Source organism: Phyllopteryx taeniolatus, chromosome 15 (assembly GCF_024500385.1).
Source record: "Phyllopteryx taeniolatus isolate TA_2022b chromosome 15, UOR_Ptae_1.2, whole genome shotgun sequence".
In the NCBI taxonomy this organism is placed as follows: Eukaryota; Metazoa; Chordata; class Actinopteri; order Syngnathiformes; family Syngnathidae; genus Phyllopteryx; species Phyllopteryx taeniolatus.
Genome location: NC_084516.1, coordinates 3,544,099 through 3,564,988, shown reverse-complemented (window position 1 = coordinate 3,564,988; position 20,890 = coordinate 3,544,099). Strand labels below are relative to the sequence as shown.

The window sequence follows — 20,890 nt, the reverse complement described above, 5'->3', positions numbered from 1 at the left end:
CGCGAACTGAGCTGGTCCTGGCACGGTCTAAAACGGTTCTCGCTTTATTCAGGAAGAAAGTCGAGTCTCTGAAGTCGACAGCAGAGTCGAGCTCTACTTGCGGAAGAAGTCATCGCAGGGTCGGTTCAGGATTCCTTGACCTCAGTCTTGGTCTGTAGGACTTGGTCTATATTCCTGATCTGGTCTATGGCTGGTGTTGACAGGAGAGTCATGTTGACTTCAGCATGAACTGAGTGGCCTATACCAGGAAGTCATCGTAAATTTGGTTTCTCGCTCAAAGACCTCTCAAGTACTGAAGCAAACACTCCCGACCTCATTCCTGGTTTGTGGGATCTGGTCCATGTTCCTCGTTTGGTCTATCACCGGTCATGTCGAGGTCACTTTTTAAAGATGAAGCTGCCACTGCTTTGTTTTGTCACTCAATAATGCCTTGTGAAGGCACACCCAACCTCAGTCTTGGTCTGGAGGGTATTGTCCATGGTCCATGGTGCTGGTCCTGGTCTGTCAGACTCAAAAGCCACCGGTCATGATCTGCCACTAATTTGCGTGTTGCATTTGAAAATCGAAACAACGCCAGCCCTTTAAGAGGACCGCCACCTTTGACCCACGGTATCTCCAATCTGTCATCAAACTCCGGTTGAGGCACCTCCCACCACCACGACTGAATGGATTTGCGGTAATAACCTTTAAAAAAAGCGATGGCCCCGAATAAGCAGCTGTATTAATAATTTGTACTGTGAAAATGTAAGTGTTTCAAATCCAATGCAGTGTCGCTCCTGAGAGGAGTAATGAGGGCGCTGTGGGCGAAGTGAACAAACATTCCCCTGATAATTATTCCCAAGTTAGACTGCGCCTGGGGATGCAGCACGTCTCCCGCCGCCATCGAGAGCACGGGAGCGTTCTTCTTCCCGAGACGGAGGAAAACTCCTTTTGGCACGTCGTTCGGCATTCAGTCGTCTCCGTCAAACTCTCGCCCGCCGTGATGGCATCAGGATGTTTTTTTTGTGCTCGTCCCATTTATCAGTCAAGTTGGAGGTGCCAAATAAAAAGCGGGCCTATTTTCTTTCCGGTGTCGCGGGACTGGGAGTGTCTGAAGCCTCCCTCCCGTCATGAAGCGTCGCTTGGCAGCTTTAAAAGGGGAAATTGTCTCGATAACCAACAGGCTACCGGGTTGGCGGGGGTCCTCGGTCGCTCTTTGCGAGAAGGAGCTTCAGAAGAAAAAGAAAGATGTGACAGAATCAGACAATTATTTCCGTTCTTTCTTTGTCCCGCCAAATGTCACCGTCGCCTTCGGGAACAGTGCCGGGGGGCGGTTGTGGTGGCAGGGTCACAGTTCAGCGCAGACCTGTCTCTGTTCTTTTATTCTAACCTTTCGATGTCAGGTTGGCTCCAGACGACAATGGCGAAGCTCTGCCGTTCGCCTTCAAAAGCGGACGACGTTCGGCGTCGACAAACCAACCCCGTCCCCGCCCACCGTCACCGAAACGCCGAATGTCTTTCCTTGTACTTTTCCGTAACCTTCGGTGATGACGTCCGTCAAGACACCGCCCGCACCTCCCAGGACCGCCCACCGTCACCGGCAACTATCCTTGAACTTGTGTACGTTTTTGGAACCCCATAAACGTGGACGGCGATACCACCTCAACGAAGGACGCTCCAACGAACCCGCCGAAGTTGGAAAAAGAAACAACATCGCCGAACATCGCCTAACCCAGACCCGCCCACCGTCACCCCGATGCCGGAAGGCAACGCCGACTGTCCTTGCAGCTTTAAGGAATCATCTTCCTCCTTGTACGTCCTCCCTCGCCACAATCTCAGCAGAGCTTGACAGGAACATGAAGTAAAAGGACGGGAGTGAAGAGGTTTGGGGGGGGTGCGAAAGTGGTGGTGGGGGGGGGGAGTCGAGAAAAAACACAGAATGACGGGTTGAGTTATGGTGATGCAAAGACGGGAGCTGCTTCTCTCCTGTCGAGTCGTCTCAGGAGCGGCCCCCCCAGGCAACAGAGGCAAAAAAGCATGATGAATAATTAACTACGAGAAATGTCACAAGGGGCCGCTGCCTTTCCTTTTTTTTTTTTCGTTACATTATTGTCCTCCTTTATACGACAGGCTGATGACCAGCGCAGGGTGTACTCCACCTCTCGCCCAAAGGCTCCAGAAGATTCCTAAAAATTGATTTTAAGAGGACTTCGGCTTCAATTCGACACTGTAAAAAGTGCGTCAACAATATGCAGTAAAAATAGCATACAGGAACAGCCCTGTAACGATAGCTATCATTTTATTATTGTCATTTGTCATATTTTTTATTTTTTTTCCTGTCGCTTGACTGCTTCAAAACTGTTCCTGAATGTACCTTGAGAAATGCTTACATTTTATGTTGGAAAAGAAGCATGAACACATCCGCCATAAAAATAGCCTCGACAAACAAATGTAAATAAAACCAACATGTTCTTTTTGGATTTGGATGTCCTTCTCTAAATTGTACATGCTTGAAAACAGAAGTGCTTGACAAGATTTATAACCCCGCCCTCCCAATCTCATCGCCAGTTTGACCAGATTTGCCTTTTCCGGAAGAGACTTTCTTCAGGCCTCCAAATGGCTAAAACTGCCGAACAGTTATGCGTATAGCGCCAGCTCTTTCTTTGGCATGCTCAAAAGAGCCTGCGCGAATATTTGGATCCTTTCCCGACAATGATTTTCTTCAGCTCTCCGATTGGCTAAAACAGCCGAACAGTTCTGGGTGTGGCCTGTCGCCTTGTGGCGTGCACTAAACTGCCGACACTGCTTTTGTCACGACCCTCTGAGTGTCGTAAAAAGCGCTAGCTCCATCTATTACCGCTATGGTGATTATTATTAATAATGTTAATTTATTGCACCTTTTCTGGAAATGACTTTCTTCTGGTCTCCAATTGGCTCAAACCGCCGCCACCCTTTGCTTTGCCATGCGCTGTACTGCTTACGAAAAGCCATTTTGCCAATCTTCTGCGCATTTTCCAGAAAAGTACTCCTGACGATCTGTAGTTCCGATGAGAACGTGCTCATGTTTGACTTTGAGATTTGGCTTTAGCGACTGTTTTCCCGTGGACGACACCCGAATGCCCGCTCATAATCAGTCTCGTTGAACGTGCGAACCTTTCGCTTGGCGATATTTCAATATAAAAGGAACAAATGACAAATGAGTCTCTTCGTATAGCAAACAAGCTAAATTTGTCCCACTTCCTGTGAGAAAGCTCAGCTATGGAAAATGAGTTATGGATCACTGTGACCCACTTTAATGAGGTAATTGCAGATATACATCATCTTTTATGGACGGAACAATGCTTTGCTCCCACTTGGATCGCTTCTAAATTTAATACCGGCCCGGATCATTTTTTATTTTTTTTCCACGGGTGTTGAACGTAATATTTTTTTATTTGAGGATTTAGGCGGCTCAATTTCATAACGTTCCGTCCATTTGTGTCGAAACCGACTGAATGAGATTAGCCTTGCTTGATGTGTCTTTTCTTCTTGTTACTGTCACACCAGTTTCACCGAGTGGCACGAGATTGAGTGGACGAGACAATCAGAAAGGGACGCGCGGAAAAAATAAACACAAATACATTTTATAAAAACTTTAAAACGTGTCTACTTTGACAGTTGCTTTGAAAGCTTTGTGGTGGAAACTCCCAAAAATAAACACGGAACTGACCTGTACTACTTTGTCAGCCTGGGATTGGAATTATTTACAATGTATTTATTATTTACAATTACATGGGTTTTTTTAAATGCAGAAATAATCATTTTTCTGGGAAAAATGTTGTTTTCGTTTGAGAAAAGGGTTGCACATTTTCCAGCAATAGCGTACGTTGTAAAAAAAAGAAATTCCCCCCAAAAATTATAAATATGTGTATATTTTGATGAAGTTGTGTATTTTCAAGGAAAAAGCAAAATTTATTTTAGAAATAAGGCATATTTTAGGGAGGTTTTTTTTTTTTTTTTAAGGAAAAAAAAAAGTCACATTCCCATGAGAATAAAATAATATTGTGTAGAAAAAAGACTATGTGGAGATTTAATCTTACAAGAACAAGCAATGTATTTCTTGAATAAAAAATACAAAAACAAATAGTACAAATGTTATATTTTCAAACAAAAGGAAAATATGTTTATTGTATATGTTAGGGGGAAAAGTAGGTTTATTTTCTTTGACAAAAAAAGAGAAGACGTATTCTTGGAAGAAAAAAGTCATATATAAAAAAATCATATATAAATGTTGACAGAAATAGTTTGGATGTTGTTCCCGTTTGAAAAAGAAAGCATCGGCGCACCGTCACCTCAGGGAGCCCCACCCTGTGGAGTCATTTGACAAACTTCAAAAGACTTTGGGGCGTTTTCTGTTTCAGGAAAAAAAAAAAAATGAAAAATGAAAACAATAATCGAGATGCGCGCACACACACACACACACGCACACACACACTCCCATCTATTTATAAGGCTGTGAGAGTGTATTTACATAACTTTAATTCTGTCTCTAATTAAAGCCTGAGAGAATTCCGACTCCACTCTAATTTGGAATAATTAAAGCGCAACACAAGCAAAGTAGCAACAGACACGTCTCTCCTTTGGAATCTAAATGCTCAGGTGTACCTCCCTGTTAATTAAATGCTATTGTTCAAAATGGGCGCTCGCACGAGGAGGATTTTGAGGTATTTTGCTCGCTGAATTAACGCACCGGATGCTGATTGCTCCGCCGGGGGAAGACTCCGGGATCGGCTGTTTAGCAGCGCCTCGCAGGAAGTCACAAATAGAAAGAAAATATTTATTTATTTATTTATTTTTTACGTACAGGGCCTGAGAGGCTCTGGGAGATAGCCTTGATGCTAATTAGCAGTGAATGCAAAAACAGACGAAGAGATATTTAGAGAGCTCGGTGGTTGATTTGCCCGTCAGATAAGCTCTGGGACCAATGGCCGTCTCGCATTAACGCAACTTTCTACGAAACAAAAAACAACTCTCGGGCGTGCTCCTCGGTTAATTTGGTCGACACCCGATTCCGATGATCGTGCTCACGCTCGACCAAAACAAAGGGAAATATTGAACAAAAGGTATTTTTGTGTGGAGGAAAAGTTGTATTTTGTAAAAAAAATATATAATTTTTCCAGAAAAAGGTTGTATTTTATAAATGATTTATGTTTTTAATTCATTCATTCATTCAAAAAATCATTTTCAAAAATGGGCAAAAACGAAAAGTTGAAAACCTTTGCATTCTTGTGAGATAAAAGTAAGTAATTGTATTCATTTAATTTTTTCGAGAAAAAAAGTTGTATTCTTTGGAGGGAAAAAGCAGCATTTTGGAGAGAAACATTTTCGAATCTTACCAGACTAAAGGTGCCTTTTTTCCCCAAAAAGTTGTTGTTTTTTTTTAAACGTCTTATGAAAGCACGCTAGCTTAATGCTAACACACAATGAAAAATGCCACGAACATGCTAACAAAACTAGCATTGATGTGGTGGTAATTAGAAACCTTTAACCAACTTGTATTTGAACACAAGCGGTAGTAACACATGTCGATTGCGAATACCACAACGCTCACGGGCGTGTATTCTTTATCCTCTACGACAAACAACTAATATTATTATAGTTTAGTTCAGACGATATTCTTGTTTCATCATCAAATCTGTGTGTCGGCTGTATGTATTATATTGCCACCTGGTAAGGTGGCACAAGGTGCAGAATGAGCAGCACAATGCCCGTTGAATTATCATGATGCCCAAACTGTATGAATTCTTTACGTTCTATTTAATTATGCTACTACTGTATGTTTTTATAAAGTACAATACTGTAGCGAGAGAGTTTTTTTTTTTCTTCTTCCGAAAAAAACACCTTGGAATTTTTTTATTAATTTTTTTTTGTTGTTGTTGGTGATTTTTTTGGGAGTGCTGTCACAGATTAATGGCATTTCCATTCACTTGATTCCGCGGCGGGCGTGAAGTGGAAGGCTGCCATCAGTGTGAAAACGCTCTCCGCCTGGCAACAAAGTGTCAGATTGCAGCATCGGCGCTTGAAACGCACCTGAAACCCTTGAAGAGAGAGTGGATTTGTTTTTTCTCGGGGCAGAGTTGGCATCCGTGTTTGTCGGATGTTGCGTTTGAAGGACCCGGGACGCATCTTTGATCAACCAGCGAGAGGAAAGCCCGCCCTGGGAAGCGTCACTCTCACTCGGCAGGTGCTCGGGAAAGCTTCTGCCGCTTCTCCGTCTTGACACGCTCGCTTTTCAGGACTGAGCAACAATTTAAAAGATGGTTTGACGTGGGAAAGTGAAGTCAAAGACCACCGGTTGTTTTTTTTGTTTGTTTGTTTTTTTATCCCCGCCCCCAAGAGAGACTTGTCAGAGAAAATCCGAGTTTGTGGTTTGGCAGCCTCCGCCCACAGTAAACGTAAAGCATTTATGTCGTCAAAGCGAACAAAATGTGTCAGATATGAAGGAAAAATATGATTCAGGAGGGGGGGAAAAAAGTGGCTTTTTTTTTTTTAAATGATTATTTGTTCTGAGAAAATATGTTTTAAAATAAATTGGCTTTATTAAAGCGGCATTTGTTTTTCTGAAAAAAAAAAATTTTCAAGGAAAAAATATTCAATCATATGCGGCTAATGTTGAATTATTTTTCTGAAAAAAATATTTTTGGGAGGTTGGAAGGTTTTTTTTTTCAAGAATAACAGAAAACTTTTGCTGAATTTATTTTTTTTTTTTTTAGGGGGAACAAGTGCGAAATCTTGAGAAAAGACAGAAATGAGGAATTTTTGAAAGACAAAATATTTTTCTGAATAAAATCATAAAATGTATTTTGAGGGGGGGAAATGAGTTATTTTGAGAAATAACTCATCTCCTTCTCATATTCTCATATTATGAGAATTTTTATTTATTTTTTTTCCTGAGGATAACCTCATATTTTATTCTAAAACAATTTATTTTGAGATATGTAACTCCAGAAATGTAACTTATGGGAAAGTTCTGATTTAATGTTCAAGTCATCAGCGTCACAAAGTCGTACTTGGTTGCCGCTCCTTCCGCCGCCATTTTCCACTCCACCATCTCCATTCGGCTACTGCGGTGCCCTCATTCTCCTAGCGACTAAAATGAATTTCCTCCCGGAGAAACTTTTACACACCCACTGCCAAAAACGAAGTTTCTGCTTTGGACTCTTGACTTTTACTTTTGTACCCTTACCCTTACCCTTGACTATAACGATTTTTCAGATACGTCTGGTGTTTTCGTTGGTTGTCCAATTTTTGGACCGGTAATCCTTAATTGTGTTTTTCGTTATTCTAAACTGTAAACATAACACAAAATATGGTCCAAAAACCGTCATTTTAAAATAATCTTACCCTTCAAAACAGATGGCTTACTGAGTCGAACCTTTTCATAGTCACTCAGCATGGTAAAACTATAAACATGCGGTGAAGACTCGCCGTAACCACCCAGGCTAAACTTAGCTTCTCCCCGACATGCAAAGATCTGAAACAAGTCGCGATGTATCACTTCACTGTACTTCCTTGACACCAATTACTACTTTTCTATTGGTTTAGGCTTTGGCGGCTTTTGAAGACATTACAAAAAGAGTCAATCAATCAAATACTCGCGGAATTCACAAAGTATGGCAGATTCATTTTTGAGCGACGAGCTGAGGATTGGCTCCAAGGGAATATTACACAAATAGGTGGGGTAGCACGAGTGTTACGTGGGCCCCCTCTCGTGTTTTGCGGAAGAATCACTCAATTAAATGAATGAAACTGCACATAATGTTACAGTGGCTTGAACTTTTGAAAAAATAATCCAGTGCAGTTAAAAGGTTTGCCGACTGCTGTTTTTCAAATGATTCTATGTGACTTTTCCCCACGACAGGGCTCAAGCAGATCCACGCTTTGTCCATCCAGGGCAACTACGAGCTGCGCATCGACCTGGAGGACTTTGAGAACGGCACGGCGTACGCCCAGTACGGCACCTTCGGCGTGGGCCTCTTCTCGGTGGACCCGGACGACGACGGTTACCCGCTGACGGTGGGAGACTACTCGGGCAACGCAGGTACTTTTTGGGGGCGTGGCACTTTTTGGGCCATAGCCGTGGTCCTCAGTTAAGCGTTAAAGATGTACAGGCAAGTCTTCATCAGAAAGTGTCGCACGTGAGGATGTAGTTTCGTCTTCTGTCGGTTTCAACTGACTGTCCAGTAAAATAACATTTCAAAAACAGTCATGATTGCGTCGTACACCAGCAATAGTTATTTATATAAAGGGTCGCCACGTTTGGCAATATCGCCCTCTGCTGTCGAACCAAATGTTCTCTCGCGCTTGCGTCGTGAACGTCACATGACCAAAGCCGGAAATTTCCGACTTTCAAAGCATCACGTTGTCAACCGCTAGTTTTGCTAGTTATCGCAAAGCATCAAGTAATCAGCCACAATGTTGCGAGTTATCGCAACATATACACTGGAGTCCGCTACCTGCTTCCACGAGAGACATTGTGGCGTTCATTTCGGTCGATATTGCCAAACATGGCGGCCCTCTGAGGTGGATGAAAAATGATGAACTTGTCTGTTTCATTCTTATTCAATGAAAGCAATATCAATCTGAATACCGTGCTTAGACTAGTGGGGGCACATGCAACGTTTTCTTGACCCCGCCCCCCCCAAAAATGTATGGGTGTTTTAAGTTAGGAATACATTTGTAACAATGTTGACCATTGAAAGCCCCAAAAGTTGCATTTTTTCAGGTTAAATCATGAGCTTCCCTGAAAAATATGAAATATTGACAACTCCGGCCAGTGTGTGTTACGTCAGGTGAACCGCGCACACGCACGCTGAGCGTAAGCGCATCAGATGGGAGGCGGCTCCCCCGCCATCGTGATGAAATTACAGCAGATTAATTGAGTCGCGATATAAACAAAAACTCGAGGCGGAGACGTAGCGGGCGGAAAAAAAGCAATTTGCCCAACCTCTGCTGAGAGAATACGTGAGCGACGGAACCTGCGGGGGGGGGGGGCACGCTAGGTGCGAGCGTTGAGGGTCCACGACAAAATAAAATTAAGAAGAATCAAAGGAATATACATCTTTCGAGAAGAATACACCGTTAGATTTAAAATGCTTATTTTTGTTCCTTCTCAAGGAAGGAAGGAAGGAAGGAAGGAAGGAAGGAAGGGAAAAAAGGATAGAAAGGAAGAAAGGAAGGATGGGAGGAAGGATGGGAGGAGGAAGGGAGGACAAGAAGGAAGGGAGGACAAGAAGGAAGGGAAAAAGGATAGAAAGGAAAAAGGAAGGAATGACAGAAAGAAAATAGATAAGGAAAGAAGGACAGAGGAAGGAAGGAAGGAAGGGAGGGAGGGATGAAGGGAAAAAGAAAGGATAGAAAGGAAGAAAGAAAAGAAAGAAGGAAGGAAGGGCAGAGAAAAAGAGAAGGAAGGAATGTAAAATGAAAGAAAGGAAGGAAGGAAGGAAGGGAAAAAGAAAGGAAAGAAAAGAAGGAATGAAGGACAGAAAGAAAAAAGAGAAGGAAGGCAGGAATGGGAAAAGAAAGAAAGGAAGGAAGGAAGGGAAAAAGAAAGAAGAAAGAAAAGAAGAAAAGGGAAGATAAAAGGAGAAGGAAGGAAGGAAGGAAGGAAGAAATGGAAAAAGAAAGGTAGGAAGGAATGAAGGAAGGAAGGAAGGAATGCGAGGAAGGGAGGACAGGAAGGAAGGAAGGAAGGAAGGAAGGAAGGAAGGAAGCCACCAAAGCTAATATGTCAAATCTTCACCTGGAAATTATTCTATACAGTATATACTTTTTAAAAAATATACAATAATTACATAATTGGCACATTTTTGCTTCTACTCAATGGACATTGTGCTGCTCCTTCTTGTGGCCACTTGAGGGCATTACAATACAGACGCAGCGATACTAGCGAAGAATTGTTGCACAACCTACTCAGTAAACTGCGGGAATATTACACATTTTTCACAAAAGATGAATAATATGAGACTATGAGTGTGGTTATATTGTCTGTCTACATGTGTTGCTCTGTCGCATTGTTTGTCAGCATCGGGCTAAACGGACTGTCGTAAGGCAAAGTTGTTTTAAATTGAAAGAATGTGTCATTTGTGTTTGACAGCAAACTTCCACTTTTTGAAGCCTTTTTCTTCTTTGAAGAAGATTGTTCCCAATTTGTGAAACCGCTGCTTGTTGGGAAGTTGAGACCACTACCACCATACGACGCTTGCATCTCAAATTTTTGCTCTCATGCGAAAGCAAAAATATCGTCCGAACGACGACTCATGTAAAAGATGATTAGAGGAAGCGGCACTAAACACCTTGAAACCTGTCGGGGGTTTTTTTTCGACGAAATGTTCACCATTTGTTAAAGTGCTGCTTCTTGGGACGTGAGTTGAATCGAGTTTGCTGAGTTTGCGCTCACAAGTCGAACGGCGGCTCGCATCTCGAGTGATCGCAGTATTCTTCAGGTAACATACCTTTAGCGGTACCAGGCATTAAACGAAGAAGAAATTGAAGTCCAATCATTCTTGCCGTGACTAGTATCCCAAGGCCCCGCCGTACTTGGTTACTTCCCACCGCAGGTCGTGACCATAATTTCTGTTTTTACGCGCCCCCTCCCGTGCCCACCCGCTGCAGGCGACTCCCTCCTGAAGCACAACGGCATGAAGTTCACCACCAAGGACCGCGACAACGACCACTCGGAGAACAACTGCGCCTCCTTCTACCACGGCGCCTGGTGGTACCGCAACTGCCACACGTCCAACCTCAACGGCCAGTACCTGCGCGGCCAGCACACCTCCTACGCCGACGGCATCGAGTGGTCGGCGTGGACCGGCTGGCAGTACTCGCTCAAGTTCTCCGAGATGAAGATACGACCGACCCGCGACCAGGAGAGCAAATGAGGTCCCCAGGGTCTCCCTCGTGTTTTTGTTATTTTCTTTTTTTTTTTATTTATTTTTTTTTTTTTTGGGCCACCTCTTGATGTCTGCCCCTTTTTGTTGCTTCTTTTTTGGGGGGTGAAAAAATATATACATTTTTTTTTTTTTTGGGGGGGGCTTCGCCGCTTGCTGCTTTGTCAAACCAGCAAGGACCAAACAGGGAGTGGAGGAAGACGATGATGAGGATCTCGTTCCTCCGAACCGGGACGTAAGGGAGCATATCGGACACTTTGCGGGACCGGACCGCCGGCTGAGTGGCGGCCTACTGATTCGGCGTGCACACAGATGGTAATCCGGCACTTTGTCTGAGTGTGTGTGCGTGAACGGCAGAGCGTTACCCCCCAGACCCAAAAAAAAACAAAAAAAAAATCCTCGATTAAATCGTCTGGTGTCTGGATGCTCCTCCTGTTCTACCCTAGTGTCCAACCCAACTTTTAAAAAAAATATTTTGTTCTTTCCTTTCATGCAAATGAGACAAAAAACACCATATAAATATATATATATATATATATATATATATATATATATATATATAAAGACAAAGAAGAATAATGTTACAGAGACAAACGGTGCAATTCAGATTTGTACGTCATCTTATTCTCATTGGTGAATTCTTTCTCATTTTTGTGGAGGAGTGTATTAGGGCCACACGGGAGAAGAAATAAATAATACACCACGAGAATAAAGTTGTGAAGAAGTTGTTTTTCCAAGAAAAAGTACATTTAGGGAAATAAAGTTTTTATTTTTAGTTGGACTTGTCTTATTTTTGGGGGGAATGAAAATACTATTAACATTTTTTTTTTAATGAATTTAAAAATGGACCAGTGAAATAATATTGCACATTTTCAGCGAAAGAAAAAAAAACAATTTACTTTTGTTTCTCTTTGATTCCAGCTTTATTCTCATCAGTTAATAATTATGTTTACTTTCGAGTGTGGCTCTTTCCCTCCTTGATCCCTTTCTTTGGATGTGCTGAAAGCTTTAAAAGAAAAAAAAAGTGTAGATCTGACTGTACAGTGTGTACGAGTTTTAGAGCATGTCCGTTTTTTCATACGATGCTTTAAAAAAAAAAATAGAACTGAAGCACATTGAGAAAAAAGGGGAAAAGAAAACAGTTAAAATGGACAAGCCGGAGCATTCCGACCATCGACTCTCTGCATCGTTGGACTCTCCCTAGTGGCGAGCTGGAGTACTGAACGGAGCGTGACGCTCAGCGGAATCTTGGCCGCCGTAAACCCCCTAAAGCGCATATCCCAAATGAACTCACATACACACACGTTTGCAAACGCACACAAATCCCTTCTCCGCTGATGTTTTTAACGTCGCCGTGCGTGGCGATGCGACAAACAAGCCGGAAAAAGCCGCCGGAGAGGCAACGGCGGGACAGAGTGCGACCACGCGTGCAAATGTGCATACGTGCGTGTGCGCATGTTAGAAATGTGCACACGTGTACGAAGCAAAATGACGAGAAAGAAAGAGAGAGCGAGGCCACTTCCACACGTACACGGGTACTTTTTTTAAAGTGTTATTTTCCCCAACACGAGTGTCCAAAATTCACATTTGCGCATTTTAAAGTTGTCAAAGGAACTGCTGGTTGTTTTAGCCAATCGGAAGCAGGAAGAAAGTCGCTTCCGGAAAAGGTGCAAAAATGAATTGAAACGTGACGAAATTTTGAGAATAGGAGACTTTTGACTGTATTAACTCAATTGCAATTATGTAGCTTCACAATTGTTCATATTTTTTTTTTTCTTTTTTTCTTGCACATGCCGCTAAAAATGTATTTCAAATCCAGTTTTCATAAAATCATTGGCCTTAAATGTAGTATTGGCTGGACAAAAACATCAAGCATCCAGAAAATCCCACGCTTAAAAATCGTCCAATAAGTTTTAAAAAATGGACCCGTGTGCGCGCGTGGAGGCGCCCTCAGCGTGTCTCCGTGGCGTGTCGAAGTCATGTGATGCTCGTGTACAATACCCCCCGCGACCCTTTGCTGCTCTTTGTGTTGACCAACAGAAGGATTTCCACGTTGTTCTTGATGGAGCTTTTACTTATCGTGATTGTGAACCCAATGGAGTGGACGCCGCCTACTGGTACTGTGTTGAACTGCGCTTGCACCCTAGACCCCGCCCCCTGACCCCTTCCTCGCCCTCCACCTCAAGCGACACCGCCACGTTGTGCTTCTTGTATACGTTGCTGCTTTGTTCAATAAATGTTGGAGCCGAACGTCACCTGAAATCCACCCACCCTTGTTTCCCACCCACCTGCTTTTTTTGTTTTTGTCATTTCTTAGAGGAAAAGAATAAAAGAATAAAAACCATAATGCATCAGCTATCGGCTCTGTAGCCCGATTTAGTTGCCACCTCACTCCGAAAGCCCTAAACCTTCCCCAAACATTCCCAAACCGTCCTAATAGGTCCCCAGACCTTCCCGAAAGTTTCCCAAACCTTCCCGAAACATCCCCGCACGTTCCTCACTTACCCAAATTTTCCTGATACGTCTCCGCACCTTCCGACATGTCCCAAACGTTCCTTACACATTCCCAAAAGTTACGCAAAGCTTCCTGAAATGTCCCCACTCAATTATCAAAAGTTCCCTGAACCTCAAAAATCTTCTCACACCATCCCAAAAAAAAATCCCCAAACATCCTAAAACCTTCCCAGGACTTCCACACAAATTGTAAAAGGTCTTAAAACCTTTCAAAAAAAACAACAAATCATCCATCCACACCTCCCCAAATCGTCGCAAAAGTTCCCTAAACCTTCCTAAAACGTCCCCACACCTTCCCCAAAACATCTGCAAACCTCCCTTCGCCATCTCCACACCTTCACCAAAACATCTGCAAACCTCCGTTCGCCATCTCCACACCTTCCCCAAAACATCTGCAAACCTCCGTTCGCCATCTCCACACCTTCCCCAAAACATCTGCAAACCTCCCTTCGCCATCTCCACACCTTCCCCAAAACATCTGCAAACCTCCGTTCGCCATCTCCACACCTTCCCCAAAACATCTGCAAACCTCCCTTCAACATCTCCACACCTTCCCCAAAACATCTGCAAACCAAAACCTTCTGAAAACATCCCCAAGCCGTTCCAAACCTTCCCAAAACATACCAAACCCAAATCCTTAATCATTCTTTAACCATCCCCACACCTTCCCAAAACATCAGAAACCAAAATCCTCAAGCCTTCCCAAATTGCCAAGCTTCCACTTTTTTCTTTTTCCCTTGGTTCACATTTCCCCGTGAAGTGCTAGCGATTTGTTTTATTTTCTCCCTTTTTTGGGGCCGAATGTTGATTCTGTGTTTTAATGTTCTTGTCAGCATTTAATAAACGTTCACATTTTACAAGTGGTGGAGAGGAGGGGCCTCGAGTGTGTCTTCCTTACTCTATACAGCTCATTAGGGATGGACATGTGATCTTTTTCCTTGATTAAAAAAATGGATTTTCTTTTGTAATTCAGCCCCCGAAGACAGTTTCACTTAGCAGTATGAAATCCGATAAACATGTCTACCCCAGATAGACCAAAAAAGGCCATTTTGGTTTGAAGCGGCCATTTTACAGTCATTCTGGACATTTCTGGGTGTCCTTTAATCCCATAAATTCCCGTTAATTCCTTTTAAAAATTCCCAGAATTTTGCAAGCCTTCAAATAATGTATATTTGTTCATCTATGCCAGCGACTACAGTGACAGGCAGCAATAGGTGAAAATCTGTGATGTAGAGAGACCATTAAAAAACACACTTTAAACACATTCAAATGCATGAAAACCCATTTAAATGCATTCAAAATACGCAAAGTATTCCTTAGCGCCTGTGTTCACTTTCTCGCTCACACAGTTCTCCAAATAAGAGGCACAGTGTGCTTGCTTCAAGATGTTTTATTAGTCAGTCCCAGTTGTTTCCTGTAAAACTGACACATAAACAAAAGAGAATTAAACATTGTACACTTAAACACCAAAATGTTCAACCGGACCATGTAATTTAATCTTAACGAGTCTTCTAGCTAAATGCTAACATATAAACTGTAACCCTATAGACAGGCTAACTGAAAATAACGTGGATATTACAGTTATTCTGCTTGTTGGAACAAGTACTTTACACAGATTGAGTAGCAACACATACAAACAGAGCATATAACAGTACTCACAGGCTAACATATAAAGAATCTTCAATGCGATAAATTGCGATATAGTGGTGGAACAGTTTTTATACCTTTTGTGACATTTTTGTTCGGTGGTGTGCCGTGTGAATTTCAAAGGTTGGGAAAAGCGTTTTTAGTCTAGTTTATCAGCCAAATCCTTCAATTTGAATCCGTTGGCAGACTGGTAGAAATAAACATAAACATTCAGCGTTCATTTTTGACTATCCTTGACATGCACGTCACTGCGCCACCAACCACCGCCCCCCTCTCCCCCGACGGTAATAAATACTTAAAAACAGGACACATTGAAAAAAATCCAAGCCGCCTGCATTTAATTCAACCGGGGCCTTCTGAAGCCATAAAACTTTGATGATAACAAATGTTCTCACAATTCCCTTTTACATTCCAGTCTCTGCTGGAAGCTTCTTCTTCTTGTGAAGATGTCGCTGTAATGCGCTCAGCCGGCCCTTTGGGCGTTCACGCAGGCAACGACTGCGAGTCGCCTTATCGGTGTCAGAGCCACCGGGTAGAGAGACTATCAGATGAAGCGCTGCAACAAAACGGACAGAATTTACCACTCGGATGCGCCGATGTGACGATAGCGAGCGCCGTTGCTGCTGCATCTTAATACAAAAACGTTCCTGGCAAACGGTGAAGGATGCAAAAAATGGGAATGTTACTCATACAGACAAAAAACAATGTTGACGAAAAGCTGCTTCGCAATCGAGACAATCGGAGTAAGCGCGCTAGGCCGACTTGACCCGTTGAACGGACGAGCCCCCAATTTTTACGGGACACGGTACGACGGAAAATGGACGTACAGTATTACCACCATGGACTACAAAACAGAGAAACTTCCCAGGTCCCGGGAAAAATGTGTCCTAAATATTTTGTGTGATTGCTTCCAAAATTAAACCACACGCGCTAGAACGATGGGCAACGGCAAATTGTGAAAATGTTTAGTTTTCGTCTTTGCGTGTGGCCGGAGGTTTAGACGATTTGCGATAAAAAACAAAACTTCACAAGGTCAGAACCAGACCAAATGTTTCACCTATCAACATGAAATTTGGTAGACTTGTCTGTCAAGAATAGACCCACAAAATGTATGGAGAACCCATTGCCTGAAAAGACACAGGAAGTCTGAAATTTGGATTTAAAACCAAACATTTGAGGGTCATTTTGGTCATTTCAAGGGATCCAATAAAGATAAACTCATCTTGTCACCACCTGTACAAATTTGTCTGATTGCGACACAATTTTAACCACATAAATGATAAAGACGGGCAACGTTTTTTTTTAGTTTTCCGTCTTTGTGCGGGCGGAGCATGACGCCAAATTTTGACGACTCGTCATGAAATATGTAACAAATTCATCACGAAAGTCAAATTCACAAGGTCAGAACCAGACGTGATGTTTCACTAATCCACCTGAAGTTTGCTAGACATGTCTATCATCAAGTACCAAGAACCCATTTTCTGAAAAAGCACAGGAAGTATGAAATTGCGCTTTGAAGGGTAGAATTTAGGTCCGTTTCCGGAAAATGGACATACCCCCCCGCAGAACGCAAAACAGGCTTTTTGGGGAGCCCCGAGCAGCCGCTTAGAATTAAATGCTCAAGTCAATTACAGATACTGGAAAAAAAATCTACATAAGTACAGTAACGAAGTATTTGTACTTTGTTACCTCCCACCGCTACACACTGTTGGCGTTCCTCCTCAATTACTACATCAGAAACAAGGAAGTTGCTAGTTCCTCTTCCCCCATCCCTTGTCACTGCCATTTATTCAAACCAGGGAAAGCTGTGAAAATGCTGGCTTTTCCAGGCCGGGTGAAAGGGTCTGGTGTCTTCAGATGTAAGGAGAGCTGTCATCCAGATGTTGAACGCCTGGCTTTGAGCCCTTCAGCGGAGCAAAGCGGGACAGCAGGGTTTAATGACCTTGCAGAACTAAATACCTGGCAGACGCTGATAACTGGAGAAGCCCGGAGGGACTGGAGGGAATGTCAAGTCGACATCTCTCCCCAGGAGTGTCAAAAGTTCTTCTACGGGGAAACTGACTTGAACTTGAATTCCGCGACGTCCATTGACGGCTGTTGAATTTAAATGTCCATGTAAACACGGACGACTGGCGGCAAATGAGTTAAGTAAGGAACTATTACACGTCTACATGTGATCACTGTGACCAACGGCCTTTAAAATAATCAGAGTGCCCGCAGTTCGGTTAGCTTCTGATAAATGGCGCACACGTGATCGCCCGGTGAAGTTGTTGTGGAAATGCGTTTACTGTCTTTACACACACACAAGAAGAAGCCGTTCGCCGAGTCGCAATGCCAAGTTGCTGCCCCCGGTTGTCATAGTAACGGAAGCCGTACTTGCCATTGGCCCAGCAATATAGTGAACCTCTGCATATTTGTGGTTTGGCATTGTTTCTTTTCCGCCATCTTGTGGGATTTTCGCTGCCAAGAAACGATCTTGAAGTGAGCTGAGCAGCTTAATGTAGTGCTTTACTGCCACCTTGTGGCAGCTCCGTCCCAATGACCTATGTTGGAGTTGAGCAGCTTTAATTAGACGAAATAGTGCTTTGCTGCCATCCAGTGGCAGCTTAGTGCCAAGAAACTATGTTGAAGTGAATTGTGGCATTTCATTTAAACAAAAGTAGTGATTTTACCACCATCTTGTGGCATCATGGTGTCAATGAACTATTTTGAAGTGAGTTGCGGAGCGTCATTTAGCCAGAAGTAGTGCTTTGCTGCCGTCTTGCGGCATCTTGTTGTCGAGAAACTATGTTGAAGTGAATTGTGGAGCTTCATTTAAACAAAAGTACTGCTTTGCTGCCATCTTGGTGCCAAAGTACTATGTTAAGGTGTATTGAGTAGCTTCATTTCGACAAAAGCTATTCTTTGTCAACATCTAGTGGCATATATAGGCAATTATATCTTTTGTGGGGAGTCTATAACTCCTGGATTTTCGCTTTTTGGGATTAGCGGGGTTTATACTGGGTTGGGTTAACTGTCAATCACTTGCATTAGACAGGTCCACCCCCTCTAAACGTGCAAATTTCTGCGAGAAAAGGAATATGGAGTGCAAAGTGCTGTCATTTTGATTTATTATTATTATTTTTTAATCCTTGGGGTATTTTGACAAAAGCAAGCAAGCGGGAAAAAAATTATACAGTACCTTTCATAGATAAAGGCCACAAAGTGCCTTACAAACTTAATTAAAATACACAACACCCCAAAAGTAAAAGTAGTATGAAAAAAAAAAAAAGCAAAAGAGACCTAGGGGGTGTTGGTTGTGAGTATTTTAAATTGAATGTGTTTGTAGGGAGCGGTGTGACTGCAGCATTCTGGATGGTTAAGAAGTGATGCACGGAGGTGAGGGTGAGGTTGCGGTGAAAAAATTTGGACAGACGTTTGACGTGAGTGTCAAAGGAGAGGGATTGGTCACATGTAATCCCCGAGTTTCTAATGGTAGGTTTGATGGAAGATGACAGCAAACCTAATCTGTGTTTCTGGGGCGACGATAAGTGTCTCAGTCTTGTCAGAGACCAGTTGTTGGAAGTTGGAGGCTGTCCAGTCCCTGATCGCACTGGCACAGTCAAGGAGCTTGGAGCTTTTTGATATATTTCGTGGACTGAATTGAAAGCATAGTTGCAAGTCACCTTCATATCAGTGATATGGTATATTACAAAAAATTATCCAAAGGGAGCTGTTTTACAGTACTGTATTTCGAATCAACATCGCCTATTAATATGGATTGAAATGCCATGAATCCAGTCCAGCCCCCACAATGTTTTGTTAGTATTTTTAGAAAGACACTTATGTAAAGAAATAAACAGGTTTTATAAAGTGTAATTACTGTATATTACTATTCATACAAGAATAGGTGAATTGTTGTATATGTGCCTTTCAGGGGTGTGGCCTCGAGAGTGACGTCAGGAACATGGCCGGTTAGTCTTTGTGTGAGCTTCAGGACAGGAGTTTTAGTTTTCTGTCGCTCTTTGCAAGTGTTGTCATATTGTGTTCGTCACGTTCAATAAATGCCTAAAATTTCATGGGCAACTGTTGCGCTCCTTTTTGTAGCAGCATTGTACCTGAAGTGCACTCATAACTAAATGTTTTGTTTTTGCAAAACAAAGCAGAAAAGCGACTAAGCAACGGCTCATACCTCGAACAACTTATAAGTCAAGGTACCACTGTATAGAGAAAAGGAGGGGACCCAACACTGAACTCTGTGGGACACCACACAGCAAAGAAGAGGAACTGCAGACAGCTTCACAGATTAAGATGGTGAAAGCAGGTCACAGACATTTTATTAAAACACCAGTTTTAAGACTCCGCCCCCAAGCTGAAGCCGATTTAAAGAGCAAACATGTCAATATTGACAACTTCAGGGGTATACGCACTTACAACAAATAAGGGGAACCGTGGGGGCAAGCATATGCATTGTCAGCAACAGTATCGACGCTCATTGAGTGAATGAATGATGAGGGAGGGGATGTCTTCAGTAGCTCGATGCGCTTCCTTCGTCCTTTATTTATTCGCTCGTACGTTACGCGACGAAGGCAATGCAAATGATGGAGGAGGTGTCGTAATCTGCATGAGTCGTAATATCTCAACGGATTTGGCGCGAAGGGGGAAAAAAAGTACTTTGTCTTTCTCTCAGCTTGGAAATTTCCGTTAATGGACGACATTTGATTCACAGCGTTTGATTTAAATAATGCATTTGCTTCCTTGCAGACGATTTTAAGGCGCAATATTTGAGGAGACGGAGGCCTTTGAAGGACAAATTGAGAACCATGTGCAAAACACAAACACATACAGTCGTGTGTAACGGTAACGTAAATAGCGTGTAGTTGAATGACAGATTAAGACAGACAAATTGAACTAAACAATGGCAAATTATGAATTAACCCTCATGTTGTGATGCGAGGCAAATTGAATGTGAAGCACACCTTCATATTGTTTGTTGTTTTTGTCATACAAATCCTCACAGTTTGTATTGATTTTAAGTCAGCATGTGAAATGGAAAAATTAGCCTGAAACAGCTACTTTTAATCAAAATGGAAGAGATCCTGTGTCTTTTTGGGCATGGCTTCTTGAGACTTTTTTTTATGGGTCTTCTTGTGATAGATATGTTTACCACATTTCATGTTGATAAGTGAAACTACCTTTTGCGGGCTGAATTTTCCCGAAAACTTCGGAGCGATTGGGATTTTATGGCAAGTCATCAAAGTAAAGTCAAACCTTGCGTGATATGATTTTCGTGTTTTGTGACAACTTTCGCTGCCAGGCTCTATGCTCGAGCAATTAACAAAACTTTTTGCCATTTCGTGTCGTCCATCTGGCTAGTATTTGTGCTTTCAACTTTTAAGCAATTAGACAAAATCTCTAGGATGGTACACTAATAAATCTGGAAAGACGAATCTTAGCTTCCCCTGTCTGTCAAATTGCATCTAAATGCTTAGGTGTCCTTAATGTTGCGTTGATGGATATGTGAATGCTCACTCATTGAAGGCCGTATTTTTTTTACATATCGGCAGTTCTACAAAAGCACTGATGAACAACAGCGAAAGGTCATCGCGCAGCTGCCGATATCCTTCCTTTCTGGAAAGATATAACACAGGCGCAGATAGTGTGATGACTTTAAATTAAACGCACATTTCTTTGCACTATCTAAAGAAACCTTTGGGATGGGCGAGCTATTCCCCTGCAGCATAAAGCCGAGACAGACGAGCAGGACAAAAGCTGCGTAGATCAATACGCCGAGAGCCAGCGCGAAGATTGCAATCGGTACATTTGCAGCTTCTATGTTATCG

The 20,890-nt window shown here is 42.7% G+C and overlaps 1 protein-coding gene across 2 annotated transcripts in view; it reads left to right on the top strand.

Moving 5' to 3' along the window:
• fibcd1b (fibrinogen C domain containing 1b) overlaps nucleotides 1–14,294 on the top strand; it is a 90,160-nt gene extending 75,866 nt beyond the window's left edge. For both annotated transcript variants that reach the window (XM_061747515.1, XM_061747514.1), the window contains 2 exons: nucleotides 7,880–8,059; nucleotides 10,633–14,294. In XM_061747515.1, the coding sequence (XP_061603499.1) occupies nucleotides 7,880–8,059; nucleotides 10,633–10,898 (446 nt within the window). In that variant the 3' untranslated portion in view covers nucleotides 10,899–14,294. The remainder of the gene's footprint in view (nucleotides 1–7,879; nucleotides 8,060–10,632) is intronic.
• The last annotated feature ends 6,596 nt before the right edge of the window (nucleotides 14,295–20,890 follow it).